The following is a 25,282-nucleotide window of genomic DNA, read 5'->3' on the forward strand; positions in this document are numbered from 1 at the left end:
TCGCCGTGTGTATTATCCCTGTACTGTGACATCGCCGTGTGTATTATCCCTGTACTGTGACATCGCCGTGTGTATTATCCTGTACTGTGACATCACTGTGTGTATTATCTGTGTACTGTGACATCACTGTGTGTATTATCCGTGTACTGTGACATCGCTGTGTGTATTATCCCTGTACTGTGACATCGCCGTGTGTATTATCCCTGTACTGTGACATCGCCGTGTGTATTATCCCTGTACTGTGACATCGCCGTGTGTATTATCCTGTACTGTGACGTCACTGTGTGTATTATCTCTGTACTGTGACGTCACCGTGTGTATTATCCTGTACTGTGACATCACTGTGTGTATTATCCCTGTACTGTGACATCGCCGTGTGTATTATCCTGTACTGTGACATCACTGTGTGTATATACCGCCACCTCCCCTTGTATACAGTCAGAGCTATGCTGGGAGTTGTAGTTGTTCATCAGCCCCCCGTATTACTGCAGTACAATGGCGGATACTTTGGGGCCGGGTTGTGATGTCATCTGTGCAGATAGGAGGGGGGCACTTACTTTTTCTCCAGTCACACGCCTGCCCCTCCCCCCACCACCCTGGTAATGTTTCATTACACGGTTATATTACATTACACCGGCTGCGCGGCCGAGCCTGAAATATTAATAAGCCCCAGCGCAGAGGAATGTGAGAGTCGTCCACCTGCCTGACAGCTGCAGGGTCGTCACAGTGTATCAGGGCAGCCCGGGGAGCGGGAATGGTTGTCATTCAATAACATTCTCTGCTTGTTGTCAGCAACTGAAATATCTATTACCAGGGTCGTCACAGTGTATCGGTGCCGCAGGCACAGCCGAGGAGTCGTCACAATGTATCAGTACCGCGCACACAACCAAGAATTCGTTACAATGTATCAGTACTGTGCACACAGCTGAGGGGTCGTTACAATGTGTCAGTACCACGCACACAACCAAGAATTCGTTGCAATGTATCAGTACTGTGCACACAGCTGAGGGGTCGTTACAATGTGTCAGAGCTTCTCACCTCTCTCCTGAGTCTCCGCCGGACGATCTTCGGGCTGATTACAATTTCCATTACATCTGGAGCCGAAAACTGACCGTGAACATGGAGGACTACAAGGCGCAGAGCAGCGAGGGCCACAGGGGCCCGGACCTCACGTGAGGACACAGAACAGTGACAGAGTATATTAGACAGCTCGGTATATTATATACCCCGTAGTATATACCATATTGCAGGCTGCCGCATTGCTGGTCACAGGGCGCCCTCTGCAGGTAGAGGATGACATTACACACACAGCAGGATTGTCACCGACCTGCAGAGTCAGCGCCGCAGCCTGGTCAGTCTCTAGAGCCGGCCGGACCCCACAAGACCCACAGCCAGACCTTGCAGGACCCCGCAGGACCCTCAGCCCGTCCCATTTCTGTAGCTATTTTATTACAAGCAACATTTTGAGAACCAGATTCCTCTGCGGGGTGTGAATGTACCCCAAGAACAATGCGGCCGGCAGAGCAAGAGCGGACTACAAATCAGCATAGCAGAAGAGCCATCCACACACTGCAGGGGAAGCAAGGGGTTACAGGGGCAATCCAGGACTTTAATATCATTGACCCCCTCCAGGATCCTGACTCCAGCGCCCCCACCCTTCAGCTGATTACAGGGGCTCCAGAACCCGCGTCAGCCACACGGAAGCCCCCACGGACGTGACTAAGCCATGTTCACACTTTGTGGTTACTGCAGGATCTTGGCTGTATCTAGGACAGAAGAAACCTGCAAACCTTTATCTCCAGCCATGTGTGAATCTCTCTCAATATGTGCAGGTGCCCGTATAACGGCCCCGAGCTCTGCAGCGCCACCTACTGGGGGCCATGGGAATAATAGGTGTGGGCAGTATAAGAAGCCCCCTGGCACCAGGTACAAAGGATACAAGTAACAGGTATGGTCACTATAAGAATCCCCCTGGCACCAGGTACAAAGGATACAAGTAACAGGTGTGGGCACTATACGAATCCCCCTGGCACCAGGTACAAAGGATACAAGTAACAGGTGTGGGCACTATATAAATATCTCCTGTCGCCAGGTACAAAGGATACAAGTAACAGGTGTGGTCACTATAAGAATGCCCCTGGCACCAGGTACAAAGGATACAAATAACAGGTGTGGGCAATATAAGAATAACCAAATGCAGAGGATACAAGGTGACTCAGTCTGTGCATTGTATGTCTGTGTGCGCGACACTAATCATGGAGGACAGAGAGAGGAGAAGAGTCTGAGGAGCCGAGAACCAAAAGTGTGGAGAATATCAACAGCGTCAGGGTGACAAGTCCGTCTCCAGGGACCCAGATGTTCCTTTGTCCAGCAATGCACTACATAAGCCAGAAGTTTACACCCCATGGCCCTGAATGTGGCAGAAGAGAAGAACAGGTGAAAGGTTGTAACGCAGGATAGTCCGGATGGTGGAGGAGCAGCCCCAACCAAGGGCCAGAGTCATCCAAGCTGTCCTGCAGGCTCAGGGGGCGTCAGTGTCCGCGGCAACTGTCAGGAGACCCTGGAGGACCCGACTACAGCGGCAGGAAAACTCCAAAGTGTACGGGAGGCCGACCAGATCCTACTGGGAACATGTCTGTGCAGAGGAGACCAAGAAAACAGAATACGGGGGCCGCAGTCACATATGGGGGAGGGGCAGAGAGGGGTTGGGGGTGTTCTGCTGCCTCTGGGGCCCTCACGTTGTACAAGACACCATGAAATGTGAAGACTACCAAAGGACTTTGGGTCTCAGTGTAGGGCCCAGTGTCAGAAAGCTGGGGGGGTGTCCTGGGTCACAGGCCCAAATATGAGAGACCTGGAGTAACAGAGGAGGAGGGGGGGCCCCCAAATAGGAGAGACCTGGAGTAACAGAAGAGGAGGGGGGGGCCCCCAAATATGAGAGACCTGGAGCAACAGAGGAGGAGGGGCCCCCAAATAGGAGAGACCTGGAGTAACAGAAGAGGAGGGGGGGCCCCCAAATAGGAGAGACCTGGAGTAACAGAAGAGGAGGGGCCCCCAAATAGGAGAGACCTGGAGTAACAGAGGAGGAGGGGGGGCCCCCAAATAGGAGAGACCTAGAGTAACAGAAGAGGAGGGGGGGCCCCCAAATAGGAGAGACCTGGAGTAACAGAAGAGGAGGGGGGCCCCCAAATATGAGAGACCTGGAGCAACAGAGGAGGAGGGGCCCCCAAATAGGAGAGACCTGGAGTAACAGAGGAGGAGGGGCCCCCAAATAGGAGAGACCTGGAGTAACAGAAGAGGAGGGGCCCCCAAATAGGAGAGACCTGGAGTAACAGAGGAGGAGGGGGGGCCCCCAAATAGGAGAGACCTAGAGTAACAGAAGAGGAGGGGCCCCCAAATAGGAGAGACCTGGAGTAACAGAGGAGGGGGGGCCCCCAAATATGAGAGACCTGGAGTAACAGAGGAGGAGGGGCCCCCAAATAGGAGAGACCTGGAGTAACAGAAGAGGAGGGGGGGCCCCCAAATAGGAGAGACCTGGAGTAACAGAAGAGGAGGGGGGGCCCCCAAATATGAGAGACCTGGAGCAACAGAGGAGGAGGGGCCCCCAAATAGGAGAGACCTGGAGTAACAGAAGAGGAGGGGCCCCCAAATAGGAGAGACCTGGAGTAACAGAGGAGGAGGGGGGGCCCCCAAATATGAGAGACCTGGAGTAACAGAAGAGGAGGGGGGGCCCCCAAATAGGAGAGACCTGGAGTAACAGAGGAGGGGGGGCCCCCAAATAGGAGAGACCTGGAGCAACAGAGGAGGAGGGGGGGCCCCCAAATATGAGAGACCTGGAGCAACAGAAGAGGAGGGGGGCCCCCAAATATGAGAGACCTGGAGTAACAGAGGAGGAGGGGGGGCCCCCAAATAGGAGAGACCTGGAGTAACAGAAGAGGAGGGGGGGCCCCCAAATAGGAGAGACCTGGAGTAACAGAAGAGGAGGGGCCCCCAAATAGGAGAGACCTGGAGTAACAGAGGAGGAGGGGGGGGCCCCCAAATATGAGAGACCTAGAGTAACAGAAGAGGAGGGGGGGCCCCCAAATAGGAGAGACCTGGAGCAACAGAGGAGGGGGGGCCCCCAAATAGGAGAGACCTGGAGCAACAGAGGAGGGGGGGCCCCCAAATAGGAGAGACCTGGAGCAACAGAGGAGGAGGGGGGGCCCCCAAATATGAGAGACCTGGAGCAACAGAGGAGGGGGGGCCCCCAAATAGGAGAGACCTGGAGCAACAGAGGAGGAGGGGCCCCCAAATAGGAGAGACCTGGAGTAACAGAGGAGGAGGGGGGGCCCCCAAATAGGAGAGACCTGGAGCAACAGAGGAGGAGGGGGGGCCCCCAAATAGGAGAGACCTGGAGTAACAGAAGAGGAGGGGGGGCCCCAAATAGGAGAGACCTGGAGTAACAGAGGAGGAGGGGCCCCCAAATAGGAGAGACCTGGAGCCAACAGAGGAGGAGGGGGGGCCCCCAAATAGGAGAGACCTGGAGTAACAGAGGAGGAGGGGGGGCCCCCAAATATGAGAGACCTGGAGTAACAGAGGAGGAGGGGCCCCCAAATAGGAGAGACCTGGAGCCAACAGAGGAGGGGGGGGCCCCAAATAGGAGAGACCTGGAGTAACAGAAGAGGAGGGGCCCCCAAATATGAGAGACCTGGAGCAACAGAGGAGGAGGGGCCCCCAAATAGGAGAGACCTGGAGTAACAGAGGAGGAGGGGCCCCCAAATAGGAGAGACCTGGAGCAACAGAGGAGGAGGGGCCCCCAAATAGGAGAGACCTGGAGCAACAGAAGAGGAGGGGGGGCCCCCAAATAGGAGAGACCTGGAGTAACAGAGGAGGAGGGGCCCCCAAATAGGAGAGACCTGGAGTAACAGAGGAGGAGGGCCCCCCAAATAGGAGAGACCTGGAGTAACAGAGGAGGAGGGGGGGCCCCCAAATAGGAGAGACCTGGAGTAACAGAGGAGGAGGGGCCCCCAAATATGAGAGACCTGGAGTAACAGAGGAGGAGGGGCCCCCAAATATGAGAGACCTGGAGCAACAGAGGAGGGGCCCCCAAATAGGAGAGACCTGGAGCAACAGAGGAGGAGGGGCCCCCAAATATGAGAGACCTGGAGCAACAGAAGAGGAGGGGCCCCCAAATATGAGAGACCTGGAGCAACAGAGGAGGAGGGGCCCCCAAATATGAGAGATCTGGAGCAACAGAAGAGGAGGGGCCCCCAAATATGAGAGACCTGGAGTAACAGAGGAGGAGGGGCCCCCAAATATGAGAGACCTGGAGCAACAGAGGAGGGGCCCCCAAATAGGAGAGACCTGGAGTAACAGAGGAGGAGGGGCCCCCAAATATGAGAGACCTGGAGTAACAGAGGAGGAGGGGCCCCCAAATATGAGAGACCTGGAGCAACAGAGGAGGGGCCCCCAAATAGGAGAGACCTGGAGTAACAGAGGAGGAGGGGCCCCCAAATATGAGAGACCTGGAGCAACAGAGGAGGGGCCCCCAAATAGGAGAGACCTGGAGCAACAGAAGAGGAGGAGGGGGGGGCCCCCAAATAGGAGAGACCTGGAGTAACAGAGGAGGAGGGGCCCCCAAATAGGAGAGACCTGGAGTAACAGAGGAGGAGGGGGGGCCCCCAAATAGGAGAGACCTGGAGTAACAGAGGAGGAGGGGCCCCCAAATATGAGAGACCTGGAGTAACAGAGGAGGAGGGGCCCCCAAATATGAGAGACCTGGAGCAACAGAGGAGGGGCCCCCAAATAGGAGAGACCTGGAGTAACAGAGGAGGAGGGGCCCCCAAATATGAGAGACCTGGAGCAACAGAAGAGGAGGGGCCCCCAAATATGAGAGACCTGGAGCAACAGAGGAGGAGGGGCCCCCAAATATGAGAGATCTGGAGCAACAGAGGAGGAGGGGCCCCCAAATATGAGAGACCTGGAGCAACAGAGGAGGAGGGGCCCCCAAATATGAGAGACCTGGAGTAACAGAGGAGGAGGGGCCCCCAAATATGAGAGACCTGGAGCAACAGAGGAGGGGCCCCCAAATAGGAGAGACCTGGAGTAACAGAAGAGGAGGGGGGGCCCCCAAATATGAGAGACCTGGAGCAACAGAGGAGGGGCCCCCAAATATGAGAGACCTGGAGCAACAGAAGAGGAGGGGCCCCCAAATAGGAGAGACCTGGAGTAACAGAGGAGGAGGGGCCCCCAAATATGAGAGACCTGGAGCAACAGAGGAGGAGGGGCCCCCAAATATGAGAGACCTGGAGCAACAGAGGAGGAGGGGCCCCCAAATATGAGAGACCTGGAGTAACAGAGGAGGAGGGGCCCCCAAATATGAGAGACCTGGAGCAACAGAGGAGGGGCCCCCAAATAGGAGAGACCTGGAGTAACAGAAGAGGAGGGGGGGCCCCCAAATATGAGAGACCTGGAGCAACAGAGGAGGGGCCCCCAAATATGAGAGACCTGGAGCAACAGAAGAGGAGGGGCCCCCAAATAGGAGAGACCTGGAGTAACAGAGGAGGAGGGGCCCCCAAATATGAGAGACCTGGAGCAACAGAGGAGGAGGGGCCCCCAAATATGAGAGACCTGGAGTAACAGAGGAGGAGGGGCCCCCAAATAGGAGAGACCTGGAGCAACAGAGGAGGAGGGGCCCCCAAATAGGAGAGACCTGGAGTAACAGAGGAGGAGGGGGGGCCCCCAAATATGAGAGACCTGGAGCCATCTGCATTCTGGGAACACTAACAGCCGTGACTGTCCTGATACACTGCACCAAATCCCCTGCATCAGTGATAGAAATCTCCCGGCCTGCAGCCACCACTAGGGAGCGCCACATACTGCGAGTGTCTGTGATGTTCCCACATTCTCACATTACATCGCAGCTCTGACCGTATTGACCGACCGCTAGAAATAAGCACAAGCTCAAGTGCAGGAAGAGAACGGCACCGGAGCGCGAGAAATAAGAGGCGGGATTATATGGGAATACAGAGGAAAGGTCACTTACCTCCAGTCACATCCAAAGCTGCAGTCACATTCCTGCTAGAACCCTAATAGATGTAGTCACAGCCCCGCCCCCTGTTACTGACAACCAGCTGTATATATCATGTCTGAGAGGTAGTCACAGCCCCGCCCCCTGTTACTGACAACCAGCTGTATATATCATGTCTGAGAGGTAGTCACAGCCCCGCCCCCTGTTACTGACAACCAGCCTGTATATACCATGTCTGAGAGGTAGTCACAGCCCCACCCCCTGTTACTGACAACCAGCTGTATATATCATGTCTGAGAGGTTGTCACAGCCCCGCCCCTGTTACTGACAACCAGCTGTATATACCATGTCTGAGAGGTAGTCACAGCCCCGCCCCTGTTACTGACAACCAGCTGTATATACCATGTCTGAGAGGTAGTCACAGCCCCACCCCCTGTTACTGACAACCAGCCTGTATATACCATGTCTGAGAGGTAGTCACAGCCCCGCCCCCTGTTACTGACAACCAGCCTGTATATATCATGTCTGAGAGGTAGTCACAGCCCCGCCCCCTGTTACTGACAACCAGCTGTATATACCATGTCTGAGAGGTAGTCACAGCCCCACCCCCTGTTACTGACAACCAGCTGTATATATCATGTCTGAGAGGTAGTCACAGCCCCGCCCCTGTTACTGACAACCAGCTGTATATACCATGTCTGAGAGGTAGTCACAGCCCCACCCCCTGTTACTGACAACCAGCCTGTATATACCATGTCTGAGAGGTAGTCACAGCCCCGCCCCCTGTTACTGACAACCAGCCTGTATATATCATGTCTGAGAGGTAGTCACAGCCCCGCCCCCTGTTACTGACAACCAGCTGTATATATCATGTCTGAGAGGTAGTCACAGCCCCGCCCCCTGTTACTGACAACCAGCCTGTATATATCATGTCTGAGAGGTAGTCACAGCCCCGCCCCCTGTTACTGACAACCAGCTGTATATATCATGTCTGAGAGGTAGTCACAGCCCCGCCCCCTGTTACTGACAACCAGCTGTATATATCATGTCTGAGAGGTAGTCACAGCCCCGCCCCCTGTTACTGACAACCAGCTGTATATATCATGTCTGAGAGGTAGTCACAGCCCCGCCCCCTGTTACTGACAACCAGCCTGTATATATCATGTCTGAGAGGTAGTCACAGTCCCGCCCCCTGTTACTGACAACCAGCTGTATATATCATGTCTGAGAGGTAGTCACAGCCCCGCCCCCTGTTACTGACAACCAGCCTGTATATACCATGTCTGAGAGGTAGTCACAGCCCCGCCCCCTGTTACTGACAACCAGCCTGTATATATCATGTCTGAGAGGTAGTCACAGCCCCGCCCCCTGTTACTGACATCACTGCTCCATTGTCTCGCACTTCCGGCCTCATCTGACCAATTCCCCATTAGAGACCTGGCTGTAAGTGACCATCATAGTGTAAAGGTGAACTCCACCCATTCAGTGACATCATCATTGTCCCCATGTGATGTCATCAGCCCCGCCCCCTGAAGGACACGCCGTTCTCCGCGTCACATTTCCCATCAAATAAATCTCTTAGGACAAATCTGACAAATGACAAGTCTTTTATTCCCTTTGTTTCTCCCTCCTCGGCACAGAAGGGGTTACTCCGCTCGCACAGAAGCTCCTCCTCCTTCACATCGCAACGCACCGACACTTGAGATTTCTTTCGTTTTTGAAAACCTTCTTGTAAAAAAAAAAAATATAATAATTAAAAAATAAAATGTGCAGGAGGCGCCTCGCTGCCGCTAAGGGGTTAAACAGAAAGCCGCACAACGGTGATTATTACGGGTTTTATTCGCACACAGGTTGTGAGCGCGACTAATACTGGACTCACAGACACGGAGGTCACCCCCTCAGACGTAGCGGGGTACAAAGGAACGAAAAAGGGGGCGGGGGTCCCAGGAGGGGCGGGGGTGACAACCAACCTAACGGGGGACGATGTGAGAGAAACAACGAGGACCAGACACGTTCAGCGGTTTGTAAGGCACTAGGAGCGGAGGACATAAAATGGCGGGCAGCACGCACACGCACGCACGCGGGGATCGGGACATCACGATGTCACATGCCGGGAAACTTGTACGGTTAGTGTTTATCGGACGGCGGGGAAAAAAAACGGAGAAGTTGTCAATCTATTGTGCAAACCCGAAAGTGAAACAAAATATATATATATATCTATCCATAGATCTATGGGCGGGGCTTAGACAGCGCGGGGGAGGAGCTACCCCGTCCCAGCAGACAGTAAAGTGACTGATTAGCAGCTGTGTCCGTTTCCAGTCCTTCCGGTCATTTCCGCGCCATTTCCCATCATTCCTCTGGTAGACGTAGCCAGGTCTTTCCTCGCCGCACCAGGCCGTCGCCACGGTCGCCCCTGCTCGCGCCCCCTCACGACATCCCAGATCCCTCTTCGCAACGTCAAACCTTCCCCCTCCCCCTTTAATTATTAATTATTATTATTTATTATTATTATTGTAGATTTTTTTTTTCATATTTTTTTGGTATTTTAAAAAACTGCGACCGCCGTCCTGTAAAACGCTAAAAACGACGACAACCTTCTAAAATATGATCGCAACCCACACCGGGGGAGGGGCTCGAAGCCTAAAAGCGGTGCAAACAGGTTATCAGAGGTATCCAGAGCGGCCCCGCCCCCTCATTGTAAAAACAGAGGAGGGGCTTAGAGGGGGAGGGGACAAAAGACAAGAACAGAAGTCAGTGGGGTCTCCCTTTGGCGCAGAGTGCAAATACACCTCAACTTCTCCGCCCAGATTAAAAGAAAACCAGAAATTAAAAACTAGAGAGTCTCCGAATGATGGGGAACCCTAACTCTATAGACTCTGGATAAGCTTCTAGATCTCTACGGCACCCGATCCTGGCGAGGAGCCGAAAAGTCTAAAGATCAATAAATACAGCAACAGTCCAGGGGAGAGAGAGGACCCTCCAAACCGCAGAGGGGGGAGAGGTCTCCGAGCCGAGGCGCCCAGAGGTCCAGAACTCGGCAGCTCCCCCGCACCCCCCTCTCCTCCTGCCTGGATGGCATCTCCCACCAGATGTCCTCAAGGGAAGAGGAAGAAATGGGTAAAAGTTGCCAGCGGGCGCCGCACCTCCACCTAGTAATAGTCTGCGCCCCCCGTCAGTCCCGTCTCCTCCGCCAAGGGCTAGATGTAGGGGTACTGATTAACCTTTGGCGGACTCAGGGGGTATCCAGTGTAGACGGTGGAGGTGGGCGATGCCGGGATATAAGTCTGATGGGCAAACTGTGCCTGGTACTGACTGGGGTGAAGACTTGGAGATGGAAGCAGCCGGGGCGCCATGCTGACGGGGACGATGCTGGCGGGGTAGGCGGTGTGGCGCGCTGATCCTTGAGAGGCCACTAGATGAGCCACAGTGCCGGTGGAGCCCAAGGCGGCTGGTGCGGTGTAGGTGTAGAGGTGCGGCTGGCTGGGCAGGTGGGCGGTGGCTGCCAGGTGGGGGTGGACCGCCCCGTGGCTGGGACTGTTGTGCGGGAAGGAGTAGGGAGCCTGGGCCAGGGTGGGGGTTATATACGCCTGCTGCCTCCGGTGGCCTCCAGACCGTTCTGTGCTAATGTGCTGAGACACCTGCGAAGGAAAAAAAGAGAGAGTGAGAAGATCTGACGCGACTACAGACAGGGGCAGGCAAACCGACTGCGGGGATCGGGGGGCACAAACTGCTCGACTGCGGGGATCGGGGCGCACAAACCCCTCTACTGCGGGGATCAGGGGGCACAAACCGCTCGACTGCGGGGATCGGGGCGCACAAACCGCTCTACTGCAGGGATTGGGGCGCACAAATCGCTCGACTGCAGGGATCAGGGGGCACAAACCACTCGACTGCGGGGATCGGGGCGCACAAACCGCTCTACTGCAGGGATTGGGGCGCACAAATCGCTCGACTGCAGGGATCAGGGGGCACAAACCACTCGACTGCGGGGATCGAGGAGCACAAACCACTCGACTGCAGGGATCGGGGAGCACAAACCACTCGACTGCGGGGATCAGGGCACACAAACCACTCGACTGCGGGGATCAGGGGGCACAAACCGCTCAACTGCGGGGATTGGGGCGCACAAACCACTCAACTGCGGGGATCGGGGGGCACAAACTGCTCGACTGCGGGGATCAGGGAGCACAAACCGCTCAACTGCGGGGATCGGGGGGCACAAACCACTCAACTGCGGGGATCAGGGCGCACAAACCCCTCAACTGCGGGGATCAGGGGGCAGGCAAACCGACTGCGGGGATCGGGGCGCACAAACCGCTCGACTGCGGGGATCGGGGCGCACAAACCCCTCTACTGCGGGGATCAGGGGGCACAAACCACTCGACTGCGGGGATCGGGGGGCACAAACCACTCGACTGCGGGGATCGGGGAGCACAAACCGCTCGACTGCGGGGATCGGGGCGCACAAACCATTCGACTGCGGGGATCGGGGCGCACAAACCACTTAAGACCAAAGTGTAGAAATCACTGGTCACCGGGGAGCATAATCCAAGCGACTCCAGGGAATGGGAGCACAAATCACTGAGGATTGTGGGTGCAATAACCACTGGACACCAGAGCAGGGACCCGGACACACAAAGCACTCAGTATAAGGGATTGCCTTAAGCCTTTGCTCCTCCCACCCCCTATAATGCCCCGCCCCCTTGCCACTCCATGCCTTACCTGGCTGAGGTTGAGCGGCTGCTGCTGGAAGGCGTGGCCCACAGCTCGGGGCTGGCGGTACGTGGCGGACGTGGTAGAGCTGCTGGAGGAATGTGTAGTGGAAGCCGCTGTGGAGGACGAGGATTTGGGTTTGTAGGAGGAGGAGGAGTGGTGGTGACTTGTTGTATCTGCCAGAGAGACGCACAGAAGTCAGACACTTAAAGGGATTGTTCAGTTGTGGCTACTGGTGGCCCTGACTAGGACATGGGACTTACCCGGCTGCCTCCGCTCACACTCCAGTCGCCCCTCGCTGGGCTGGGTCTTCAGGGGCGGCACAATGATGGTGCGAGAGTTTGTAGAGCAGGGGACATCTGGCTGGCATTTGGTCTCGTGGGCAGCGTTGTTGGCGGCCGCACGTCTTTGCCCGGTGGCAGCGTAGGGGCTGGTGTTACTGGAGGAGTCCGAGATGGGGGAGTCGTGCACCGTGACACAGCTGATGACGTTCCGGCGCTGCTTGGGGAGGCTGAGGAAAAAGGCGCAGAAAAATGAGGGTTAATAAAAGCCACACAAAACAATGACCATGAAAAGCCACCAGGGGGCGCTAAGAGCAAAACCTGCAGTCACTTATTGTACCAATTAACGGAAATTACCCCAAACAATATGGCCGCCAGACAGCGCCAACTGCGACAGTCACTCACAAAGCTTCAACTGATCAGAATGAAAAGACAGAAGCCAAAATCTGTGGGGAACAAAATGGCCACGTATGTGGAAAGAGTGGGGGAGGGGTCAGCATCCACTGACGGACGTGCCACGAACAGCGCCATATAGCAGATGAGGAAAGGCGGTACAAAGAGACAAAGACCCCGAAGTCTGCAGGCCCCTCCCATGGCGCCTATAAAACAAGCAGAGGGAGGAGCGGAAGGAGTCTGCAGGGGAGGGAGGAGCCAGGCAGGGGAGGAGCCGGGCAGGTGAGGGAGGAGCCGGGCAGGGGAGGAAGGAGTCCGCAGGGGAGGGAGGAGTCGGGCAGGGGAGGGAGGAGCCGGGCAGGGGAGGGAGGAGCCGGGCAGGGGAGGGAGGAGCCGGGCAGGGGAGGGAGGAGCCGGGCAGGGGAGGAAGGAGCCGGGCAGGGGAGGAAGGAGCCGGGCAGGGGAGGAAGGAGCCGGGCAGGGGAGGAAGGAGCCGGGCAGGGGAGGAAGGAGCCGGGCAGGGGAGGAAGGAGCCGGGCAGGGGAGGGAGGAGAGGAAGGAGACGGGCAGGGGAGGGAGGAGAGGAAGGAGACGGGCAGGGGAGGGAGGAGACGGGCAGGGGAGGGAGGAGAGGAAGGAATCCGCAGGGGAGGAAGGAGCGGACAGGGGAGGAAGGGGAGGGAGGAGCCGGGCAGGGGAGGAAGGAGCCGGGCAGGGGAGGAAGGAGCCGGGCAGGGGAGGAAGGAGCCGGGCAGGGGAGGAAGGGGAGGGAGGAGCCGGGCAGGGGAGGGAGGAGTCTGCCAGAGAGGGGAGGGGAAATAGATTCTGGAAGGGTATGAAGGATCTGGAGGAGAAAAAGAAGGAGGTCCAGGAAGGCAGCGGAGATCCAGAGGAATCTGTCGGAATCCCTTGTTCTCCTCAGGAGTGGCGGGGTGCTTGTGTTCAGGATTTAGGGGGGAGTGGATTTGCTGATTTGGGAGTGACGGTCTTCAGAGAAAAGGGAAGGGTTTACTATACACAAGCTTTAGAAGGAGTTGCCCTTTTGGCTAATCTTATCTATTAGATATGAGCTGACTCTGCAGGGTCATGGTACTCGCACCCCCACTATACATTGGTGGACCTCTCCTTTAAGAGACCCTGTGTAACTTCTGAGACAATGTACTGGCTCTGACCTGGGGGCCACGTGTTTCTGCTCCTCCTCCTCGTCGGTGTCACTGCTGATGGTGATGACGCTGACCGCCGGGCTCGGAGTGTCTGGGATGACGATTGTTTGCCGCTGATGGTCAACACGGGAAGGACCCAGAGAGCTCTCCCCCCAGCCGCAGGTGATGGAGGGGCCACACGGAGCTGAACTCTGAGGTACGGAGCAGCGAGGGGGGGTGTTCTCCTTCACACGTTTGGAACGCTGGGGGGAGCTGTGTGATTGGCTGGATGAGACCTCGTAGGAGGAGCTATTTCTATAGGATGTAAAAAGATACAAAGGGTTAAAAATGAGTGAGCAGAATAGTGAGCGCAGCTCTGGAGAATAATACAGGATAAGTAATGTAATGTATGTACACAGTGACTGTACCAGCAGAATAGTGAGCGCAGCTCTGGAGTATAATACAGGATAAGTAATGTAATGTATGTACACAGTGACTGCACCAGCAGAATAGTGAGCGCAGCTCTGGAGTATAATACAGGATAAGTAATGTAATGTATGTACACAGTGACTGTACCAGCAGAATAGTGAGCGCAGCTCTGAAGTATAATACAGGATAAGTAATGTAATGTATGTACACAGTGACTGCACCAGCAGAATAGTGAGCGCAGCTCTGGAGTATAATACAGGATAAGTAATGTAATGTATGTACACAGTGACTGTACCAGCAGAATAGTGAGCGCAGCTCTGGAGTATAATACAGGATAAGTAATGTAATGTATGTACACAGTGACTGTACCAGCAGAATAGTGAGCGCAGCTCTGGAGTATAATACAGGATAAGTAATGTAATGTATGTACACAGTGACTGTACCAGCAGAATAGTGAGCGCAGCTCTGAAGTATAATACAGGATAAGTAATGTAATGTATGTACACAGTGACTGCACCAGCAGAATAGTGAGCGCAGCTCTGGAGTATAATACAGGATAAGTAATGTAATGTATGTACACAGTGACTGTACCAGCAGAATAGTGAGCGCAGCTCTGGAGTATAATACAGGATAAGTAATGTAATGTATGTACACAGTGACTGTACCAGCAGAATAGTGAGCGCAGCTCTGGAGTATAATACAGTACAGGATCAGTTGTGTGTCCAGGCGCTCTTACCTGACTGAGGAGTGATGCTGCTTTTTGCGGGAGGAGGAGGAAGCACTGCTGGTTGGCTGTTGTCTCATGACATGAGCCACACCCACATTCAATGGTTGGGCGGAGGGTAACGTCACATGACCTGCGAGGAGCGCCGGCTGCTGCATGATGGGATTATAGTGGCCACCATGGGCATGAGAGTTCCTGGAGATTAATAAGAATATCATACAATATAACTATTCCATTGCGTATATTACTGCTTGGGCTACTTATATTATATTGTATTATTGCTCATTACTATTAGGTCACATTGTTATACGTAATACAAGTAATAATATAATATTCCACAAGTCTAGAACGTTCCAGTGACTACGAATTCTATTTCCAGCTCCTTTGGCCCGCTCTCTCCCCCGAGTCACAGCGTCAGGACGACTTACCTCCAGTCTGCCAGCTGCTGGCTGCCTGTCATGCTGTCTGGGATGACGGCAGCGTGCTGCACCGAGGTGTGAGCCGCCACTCCTGCCAGCTGCTGCCAGGCGGGGGGTAGAAGTATCTGCTGGGTGCCGCTGGGCCATGCCTGCTGCAGAGAGAAGACACAATGCTTTATGGTGCACACACATATAGACTGCGCCCCCAGCAACAAAAGCCAGGCATTACAATCAGCAGCCATCTTTGGGGGACGTTCTCCTCGTACCTGTGTCAGGAGCCCCGGCTGGATCTGCAGAGCTTGAGCGCTGGCTGTTTGCGTCACCAGAGGGACCGTGTTATCCATTCGCACAGAGTAGCCGCCATGTTTGGAAGGAGAGGTCTGCAGCCCTGAGGAAGAGACAGACACGGGTGTCAGGGCCGTCTAAGGTAGTCCAGGGCGGCGTCCGCTCTCACCTCCGGGCTGTAGGTCCTTACCTTGGAAAGCTGGAGGACAGACGATCAGAGCCTGCTGGAAGGGGTCAGGCCGGGCACAGATCTGCGTGGCTCCAGTCTGGAGGGGCATGCTCCTCTGGGCGACGGCTGCCATGGAGGCTGCGGAGGGCTGCGACAAGGAGAGAGCAGATGAGCCCGATGTAGAAGAGACCGCGGGGTGCCGGCGACACAGAGCGCGGGGGAGGGGCACCTACCTGGCTGTGCACAGTATTCAGCTGGTTGCTGAACGTCATGGTGAGGTTGGTGGAGGTGCTGGGGGCCACGTGCGTGATGAAGGGGGTCTTGCTGTGGTTCACAGTGTCGTACATATTCACCCGTCTCTTGCAGATCTCCATATTCTGGAAGCAAGACTTTACACTGCGGATAGAAAGGGGCAGAAAGCAGGGGGCACGTAGTCCAGGGGGGAGGGGCAAGTGGAGAAGAGCAGAAGTCGGGGGAAGAGACGAAGAAGACGCAATGTTACTGAGCGAAGTCAAAATCACATGAGGAAGAAGAGAGTTAAAGGGGAACTCTACCTAATATCACCGCCTGTCTGGGGTCCTACCCCTCCCCCATATAGCTTCTACAAGGTTATCTGACAACCCATGCAGCTATGGTAGACATTTAAAGGGGAACTCCACCTAATATCACCGCCTGTCTGGGGTCATTCCCCTCCCCCCATATAGCTTCTACAAGGTTATCTGACAACCCAAACTTAAGAAATTTAGGATTAATAAAGAAAAAAATATGATGCCCCTCCTTCCCCCCAGGGGGCGATATCACATTTATATTGGTCAATCGGGTTGTTTTTACTAGGCCTTTCTGTGCAGCACCCCCCTCCCCCAGCATTGAACCAGCCTTCAGACCCCCCCTCCCCCATGGACCCTGGAAGTCGCCGTACTGTGAGCTATGCGGGAAGTCCAAGAGATGGGTCATTGTGACAAACGGATGGTTGAGGGTCTCGATGGGGGTTATCCTCTTATCGGCGTCGATGGTCAGCATTTTCTTCAGCAGGTCAATGAACTCCCGCCGGTCCGCCTTCTCCACCAGCATGTCGCTGCCTTCCAAGTCCGAGGTCATGTTAACCTGCCGTAGAAGATGGAAACAGTCAGGAGGTGTGGGCGGGATCAGGGGAGGGGCCACGTCACTAATGGAGGCCATACACAGCCAATAGACTGGCAGCCATTCCTTCCACCCCCCCATACATGAGCTGAGCATGCAAGTCTTATCAGTGGGGAGGTGAGGCGTGGCAGGCCCCGTGTCCCCCTGCTGGACACCACGCTATACCCCTATACACCCCTTATTCACTACTATATACCCTTCTATACCCCCTATACATCCCTCTATACCCAACTATACCCCTCGGTCCTCACTACACTCGAGATCAGGCGTGTACAATTCGGCAGGCCTCATATCCCCCCCGCCCACCTATTCACCACTATACACCCCTCTATACCCCCTACACACCCCTCTATACCCCCTATACACCCCTCTACACTCGGGATCAGGCGTGTACAATTCGGCAGGCCTCACACCCCCGCCCATACCTATTCACCACTATATACCCCTCTATACACCCTATACACCCCTCTATACCCCCTATACACCCCTCTACACTCAGGATCAGGCGTGTACAATTCGGCAGGCCTCCTACCCCCGCCCGTACCAATTCACCACTATATACCCCTCTATACACCCTATACACCCCTCTGTACCCCCTATACACCCCTATACACCCCCTATACACCCTTCTATACCCCCCTCTATACACCCCTCTACACTCAGGATCAGGCGTGTACAATTCGGCAGGCCTCACACCCCCGCCCGCCACCCTCTAGCACACACCTGAGCCATGTCGTCCAGGCAGTTGAAGATGTACTTTCTCGCCTCCTTGGATTTGATGCCGGTTTCAGACTCGTGGTCATCAGGCGTCTGCGGAAAAACAAAGATGGAGGTCACATGAAGAGGACGATGGCGGACGACAATCTACTGCCGCCATCGGCCCCACAACCCCTTGTGAAGGGCTCCCGGGGGTTGACACCCCTGAGCCAGGCCTATGTGGAAGTCATGTGACCCTGGTAGGTGCACAGTGGGAGGGGCTAAGTCATCTACTTCATAAACCTGTCGTCATCTAGTGAGGTCACATGACTGCGCCAGCCAATGGCATCAGAGGCATTAACACCCTGAGGTGACGTCACCGCGTTGTATAGAACAGTCCGATAATCCGGAATTAATGGAATTCTCTAGACTAGAAGAACGGCAGAGTCACGGCTTATACTACGGCAGCTCCTCCCACCTTCAGTCTCCACAGCGGATATGGGGAGTCGCCGTCCCGATTAAAGAACCTGGTGGTCTTGGTCCCGGAGCTGAGGAGATATTCTGCAGGAAGACCCTGAGTCTGGGAGATATAGCGGATCTGTGAGGAGAGAGACAACGGACTGATAACAGAGAGCAAGGGACTGACAACAGAGAGCAAGGGACTGACAACAGAGAGCAAGGGACTGACAACAGAGAGCAAGGGACTGACAACAGAGAGCAAGGGACTGACAACAGAGAGCAAGGGACTGACAACAGAGAGCAAGGGACTGACAACAGAGAGCAAGGGACTGACAACAGAGAGCAAGGGACTGACAACAGAGAGCAAGGGACTGACAACAGAGAGCAAGGGACTGACAACAGAGAGCAAGGGACTGACAACAGAGAGCAAGGGACTGACAACAGAGAGCAAGGGACTGACAACAGAGAGCAAGGGACTGACAACAGAGAGCAACGGACTGACAACAGAGAGCAAGGGACTGACAACAGAGAGCAAGGGACTGACAACAGAGAGCAACGGACTGACAACAGAGAGCAACGGACTGACAACAGAGAGCAACGGACTGACAACAGAGAGCAACGGGCTGACAACAGAGAGCAACGGGCTGACAACAGAGAGCAACGGGCTGATAACAGAGAGCAAGGGACTGATAACAGAGAGCAACGGACTGATAACAGAGAGCAACGGACTGATAACAGAGAGCAACGGACTGACAACAGAGAGCAACGGGCTGATAACAGAGAGCAACGGACTGATAACAGAGAGCAACGGACTGACAACAGAGAGCAACGGGCTGATAACAGAGAGCAAGGGACTGACAACAGAGAGCAAGGGACTGATAACAGAGAGCAAGGGACTGATAACAGAGAGCAAGGGACTGATAACAGAGAGCAAGGGACTGACAACAGAGAGCAAGGGACTGACAACAGAGAGCAAGGGACTGACAACAGAGAGCAAGGGACTGACAACAGAGAGCAAGGGACTGACAACAGAGAGCAAGGGACTGACAACAGAGAGCAAGGGACTGACAACAGAGAGCAACGGACTGACAACAGAGAGCAACGGACTGACAACAGAGAGCAAGGGACTGACAACAGAGAGCAAGGGACTGACAACAGAGAGCAACGGACTGATAACAGAGAGCAACGGACTGCAGTGCAGGGCCGCCATACAGACAGACAGAAGACACTCACCTGATCGTACTCAGAGGCTCCCGGGTACAGCGGCCACCCCAAGAACAGCTCGGCTATCACACACCCCAAAGACCACATGTCAATGGCCTCACAGAACGGTAATCCCAGAATAATCTCCGGAGCCCTGAGAGAGAGAGGATGATGGGAGTTATTATACACGAGAGACTGGAGGAGCGGAGTAACGGGGGCACAGAAGGGTTAATGTAGCCTACTGAGCACATCCCAGAGCTAGAAAGGGTTAATGTAGAACATCCTGTAATATCATACGCAAGACCGATCTAGAACACCCCTATAATATCATACACCAGACTGATCTAGAACATCATGTAATATTATACGCCAGACCAATCTAGAACACCCCTATAATATCATACACCAGACTGATCTAGAACATCATGTAATATTATACGCCAGACTCATCTAGAACATCCCTGTAATGTATGCTAGACCGATCTAGAACACCCATATAATATCATACACCAGACCGATCTAGAACATTATGTAATATTATACGCAAGACCGATCTAGAACGCCCCTATAATGTTATATGCTAGGCCGATCTAGAACACCCCTATAATATCATACAACAGACTGATCTAGAACATCATGTAATATTATACACCAGACTCATCTAGAACGTCCCTATAATATCATACACCAGACTGATCTAGAACATCATGTAATATTATACGCCAGACCAATCTAGAACACCCCTATAATATCATACACCAGACTGATCTAGAACATCATGTAATATTATACGCCAGACTCATCTAGAACATCCCTGTAATGTATGCTAGACCGATCTAGAACACCCATATAATATCATGCACCAGACCGATCTAGAACACCCCTGTAATGTTATAAGCTAGCCCGATATAGAACGTCCATATAATATCATTACACCAGACCAAATATTATACACCAGATCGGTCTAGAACATCATGTAATATTATACACCAGACCTATCTAGAACATCCATATAATATTATACACCAGACTGATCTAGAACATCCTGTAATATACGCCAGACTGTTCTAGAACATCTATATAACATTATACACCAGACGGTTCTAGAACATGCCGTAATCTTACACATAACCCAGTAATATACACAATCCAGAATAGCAATGATGCGGTACTAACACTACTGAGCGGTATTATATTTATGGCCGGCAGCCAGTAACGTCAGGACTACAACTCCCAGCATCTTGTTTCAGGGCATAACTATGCAGATCTGTCATCCGTAATTGTGTATGGCGATCTTTGCACCGCGCACACGGAGGGGGAGGGGCGGGAAGACTTCCTGCAGGTACAGAACGTAAATCTCCAAACCGGCGGAATAGCAGATGTCTCCGGAGAAATCGCACTGCAATGCAGGTGTATCCGAGCCCTGTATCACCGCCATCTACTCGGGATCACCCACAACAATGCGACCGCGAGGCCGCCCGGCAGGAGGGTCAGGACGGAATAGCAGAGCTGAGTGTGCCGATGTATACACAACAGTGCGGTTATCAGTCCTGCCCGCTACCGGCTGGAATAACCGCACAATACATTCTCACTAGTCGCACAACCGTAAATCTACAGTAAAAACACGGCCTGAGACACAACATGACGGATTTCTTAATATCATGGTGGCGAATCTATCACTGCGGCGCGGGACATGGCAGATAAGCTTTACCCGTCTTAGCCACGCCCATTTGTCACCTGTCAAAACCGTCAACAACAATCTCTAAGACGTCAGGGAAATATTAGACATAATAACGTGACCTCGGGCCTGGAGCCGCCATTAATACACAGGTGGTCCATGGCAACCAATCGGCTCGTGGCATCACATAACAGAAGGATGAAAGCTGGAATCTGATTGGCCTCTACAGCAGGCGTGAAAATGAAAGCAGTCACCTGATTGGTTGCCATGGTATGTCACACCTGATGTGTCACCTGGTTGCTAAGGCCTCGTCTTAAAGATACAGGACCATGTATATAGCGCCAGCTATCAGTAATAACGTATGGAAATGACCACACCGAGTGCGCTGCAGCTTCTCTAGGCGGCTCTGCTCATCCTGGGCTTACTGGTTCATGAATAAAACCTCAGAACTGCAGTGATGACTGAACAGAGGAAGACAGGCGGCCATTGGGGTTTGTGTGAACGCGGGTGTCCGCCCCTTTAATACACATAAGGGTAGAGGGCGACAACCATGGAAAGCCTTCTACGTGGTTGTCACTGCTCATCCCCCACAGAACACGTTCGGAGTCTATCTGCAGCCATGCACCCAGCTGGCGGTGTCACATGCATGCTGATGGGCTCCATGTCCGGTTATATATGGCTGCCGCCTCATTTTTAGGTACAGAGGGAAGGATGGGGGAGGAATCTCTGCTGCCATCTCCTTCCCTCTCCTCCAGGCCGCACAGCTGCCAGCAGGGGGGAGACGCCAACGCCGCCATCGTCCGCACTGTGTTGCAGAATCTCAGGGAAAAAAAATTCCAGTCTTATCCGCCAGTCGTGAGCAGAGTGCAGAAAGAGCCATGACAATGAGGGAGACGGGAAAGGAGGGCGGGAGGAGGGAGAACGCCAGCATGGAGGCTGCAGACACCGGCACACCAGGGGTTACTGCACAATCCCAAAGAAGAGGTTGTCAGTAGTCAGGATAAATAGCGTAAAGGGGCAGAGCACTGCAGCACTGGGGTATCTAAGCCCATCATATGTGACACTGTCCGCTGAGCTGTGTATCTAAGCCCACTATATGTGACACTGCTGAGCGGTGTATCTAATCCTATCCTGTGTGATACTGTATACTGAGCTGTGTATCTAATCCTATCCTGTGTGATACTGTATACTGAGCGGTGTATCTAATCCTATCCTGTGTGATACTGTATACTGAGCGGTGTATCTAATCCTATCCTGTGTGATACTGTATACTGAGCTGTGTATCTAATCCTATCCTGTGTGATACTGTATACTGAGCTGTGTATCTAATCCTACCCTGTGTGATACTATATACTGAGCTGTGTATCTAATCCTATCCTGTGTGATACTGTATACTGAGCTGTGTATCTAAGCCTATCCTGTGTGATACTGTATACTGAGCTGTGTATCTAATCCTATCCTGTGTGATACTGTATACTGAGCCGTGTATCTAATCCTATCCTGTGTGATACTATATACTGAGCCGTGTATCTAATCCTATCCTGTGTGATACTGTATACTGAGCTGTGTATCTAATCCTATCCCGTGTGATACTGTATACTGAGCTGTGTATCTAATCCTATCCTGTGTGATACTGTATACTGAGCTGTGTATCTAATCCTATCCTGTGTGATACTGTATACTGAGCTGTATCTAATCCTATCCTGTGTGATACTGTATACTGAGCTGTGTATCTAATCCTATGTGATACTGTATACTGAGCTGTGTTTCTAATCCTATCCTGTGTGATACTGTATACTGAGCGGTGTATCTAATCCTATCCTGTGTGATACTGTATAGAGAGCTGTATCTAATCCTATCCTGTGTGATACTGTATACTGAGCTGTGTATCTAATCCTATGTGATACTGTATACTGAGCTGTGTTTCTAATCCTATCCTGTGTGATACTGTATACTGAGCGGTGTATCTAATCCTATCCTGTGTGATACTGTATAGAGAGCTGTATCTAATCCTATCCTGTGTGATACTGTATACTGAGCTGTGTATCTAATCCTATCCTGTGTGATACTGTATACTGAGCGGTGTATCTAAGCCCACTACGTGTGATACTGTATACTGAGCGGTGTATCTAAGCCCACTACGTGTGATACTCCCCCCATCCTGCACCGCTGGGTAATTTCATTAGGACAAATCCCTGGAGACGATGGGGGTTGAGATGAGGACATTTGGGGACCGTCTGAGACCCCCTGGAGAGGGCAGCTCGTGTGATACAGAGGACAGGTGACTACACGGACACATTACACACACGGCCTGTATATGGCGGTATTATCTGGCGTTTTGCGTAACTCTGCGCTTCTGGTGATTACAGTCTATTTTTACCAATACCGCACCTAGGAGGATTAGCGGTGACATTAATGCAATCAGAGATCCGGCAGATTATAAGACACGAGGGAGGGCGCGGAGCCCGGCAGGTGTCGCTCTTAAAGGGGACCCCACCAGCAGTGACGGGACACATTTCGTTATGTTTCTATCACATACTTTGCAGAATCCCTGTATTATGTTGCCTAGCAAGCGCTGACTTCCTGTCTGAGTGACCACTAGGCCACCATACACCACCATGTATCATGGCTGCCCTACTAGATCACATGACCAGGACTCACCTGTAATATCTGGACTGCAGGTAGGTGGAACACACAGCTTTAGACACGTGACTTGCAGAACCAAAATCAATGACTTTGACCCGGTAGGGCTGCCTGGAAGGGTCAACCAGCATGATGTTCTCGGGTTTGAGGTCGGCGTGGATAAGCCCGAGGCTCTTCAGCTTCATGAGCGCCGTTCCCACCTGCTGCAGCACCGGCCTGATGTACTTGAGCGGCAGCGGGCTGAACTTGTTCTGCTTCAGGAAGTCGTAGAGGTTCTGCTCCAACATCTCGAAGACCAGGCAGGTGTGGTTCTTGTGCTGGAAACACTCGTAGGCCCTGACAAAGTTGTAGTCGTCAGCGCTCTCCGTGCTGAGCCGGGCCAAGATACTGACTTCGATCTGCCCCTGCCTGGCGTAGGACGGGTGATTCTTCAAGATCTTGATTGCCACAATCTCATTGGTGCCTCGTTTCCAGCACTTGACCACCTGCCCAAAAGTGCCCCGGCCCAGGAACTCCAAGACTTCGTATGTATTGGTCATGGAGCAGAGGACCTCGTGTTGCACCAGCTGGTAGTCTCCTTCGCTGTTGGAGCCGCTGTTCTTGGAGGTGGCGGTGGAGGTGGTCGCAGCTGTGGCCCCGCTCGCATTGTTCTGGGTCATGGGAAGATGTTCGTCTACAATCTGCACGCTGCCGTTGTCCAGCTCCTCGCACTTCCTCTTCAAGCCGCACTTCTGGTACGTGTCCAGAAGGTTGACCGTGCTGCGACGCATCAGGTTGGTCTGAGGGCCGCCGAGCGTCTGACCGCTCGCTGGTGCCGCTGCTGAAGACCCGCTACTGGAAGAAGAGGTCACCACAATGTGACCAGCGCTGGTCGGGAAGATGACCGTCTGCTCAAAAGGTGCCTGAAGGAGGGAAGCGTGGGAGAGAACCGGCTGCCCGGACGTAGAGCTGCTCTTTCCTGGGTTATAGACCTTGCTGTGGCAGCCGTATCCGGTCATATCCCAGGTGGAGCTCACTTCCAACTTTGGCTTCTTCACGCTACAGAAGGAGGACAACGGGAGGGTGTGGGAGGAGAACGTGTACAAGGAAGAGGCCATACCTATGGGGAAAAAAAGAAGACAAGTGATTGGCTGAGCAGATATCCAGAATGGTAGAAACATCTAGATCAAACTACTATATAGAGTACAGCAGGTAGTCACAGCTCTGCCCCCAATTCACCATTTTATATTTCAAGTACAAGCATTAAAAAATTTAGTGATGCTTAATGGCTGATAACAGATAGTAATAGATTGTATTCCTGTGTCCTACAGTCGGCCTCTCCTCTCCTGACATGGCTGATAACAGATAGTAATAGATTGTATTCCCCTGTCCTACAGTCGGCCTCTCCTCTCCTGACATGGCTGATAACAGATAGTAATAGATTGTATTCCTGTGTCCTACAGTCGGCCTCTCCCCTCCTGACATGGCTGATAACAGATAGTAATAGATTGTATTCCCCGGTCCTACAGTCGGCCTCTCCTCTCCTGACATGGCTGATAACAGATAGTAATAGATTGTATTCCCCTGTCCTACAGTCGGCCTCTCCTCTCCTGACATGGCTGATAACAGATAGTAATAGATTGTATTCTCCTGTCCTACAGTCGGCCTCTCCTCTCCTGACATGGCTGATAACAGATAGTAATAGATTGTATTCCCGTCCTACAGTCGGCCTCTCCCCTCCTGACATGGCTGATAACAGATAGTAATAGATTGTATTCTCCTGTCCTACAGTCGGCCTCTCCTCTCCTGACATGGCTGATAACAGATAGTAATAGATTGTATTCTCCTGTCCTACAGTCGGCCTCTCCTCTCCTGACATGGCAGATACCAGATAGTAATAGATTGTATTCCCCTGTCCTA

General features: G+C 53.3%; 1 protein-coding gene across 3 annotated transcripts; it reads right to left on the reverse strand.

Moving 5' to 3' along the window:
• Positions 1–8,599: 8,599 nt before the first annotated feature.
• Positions 8,600–24,480, reverse strand: HIPK2 (homeodomain interacting protein kinase 2). Of its 3 annotated transcripts, none has more exons than XM_075275456.1 (14): positions 23,402–24,480; positions 19,093–19,216; positions 17,879–17,998; positions 17,428–17,514; positions 16,484–16,668; positions 15,798–15,960; positions 15,586–15,712; positions 15,377–15,498; positions 15,120–15,259; positions 14,704–14,886; positions 13,569–13,853; positions 11,986–12,233; positions 11,732–11,898; positions 8,600–10,647 (listed from the first exon to the last, which is right to left on the reverse strand). In XM_075275456.1, exons 1-14 carry the CDS (start codon positions 24,478–24,480, stop codon positions 10,207–10,209), a joined length of 3,471 nt encoding a protein of 1,156 aa, XP_075131557.1. In that variant the 3' UTR covers positions 8,600–10,206. The 3 variants fall into 3 exon arrangements, with proteins under 3 accessions (XP_075131557.1, XP_075131556.1, XP_075131555.1); XM_075275455.1 differs by having other exon boundaries at positions 15,120–15,262; XM_075275454.1 differs by having other exon boundaries at positions 15,120–15,498.
• Positions 24,481–25,282: the final 802 nt, after the last annotated feature.

The sequence above is a fragment of the Leptodactylus fuscus genome, chromosome 5 (assembly GCF_031893055.1).
Source record: "Leptodactylus fuscus isolate aLepFus1 chromosome 5, aLepFus1.hap2, whole genome shotgun sequence".
NCBI lineage: Eukaryota > Metazoa > Chordata > Amphibia > Anura > Leptodactylidae > Leptodactylus > Leptodactylus fuscus.

Excerpts from the sequence above, each read along its gene's own strand:
- HIPK2 (XM_075275454.1), bottom strand. The coding sequence starts at position 24,480 with ATGGCCTCTTCCTTGTACACGTTCTCCTCCCACACCCTCCCGTTGTCC. Across the intron at positions 19,217-23,401 it reads CTGCAGTCCAGATATTACAG|GGCTCCGGAGATTATTCTGG; the intron begins GTGAGTCCTGGT and ends TCTCTCTCTCAG. Across the intron at positions 14,887-15,119 it reads CAGCAGCTGGCAGACTGGAG|GAACTCTCATGCCCATGGTG; the intron begins GTAAGTCGTCCT and ends ATTAATCTCCAG.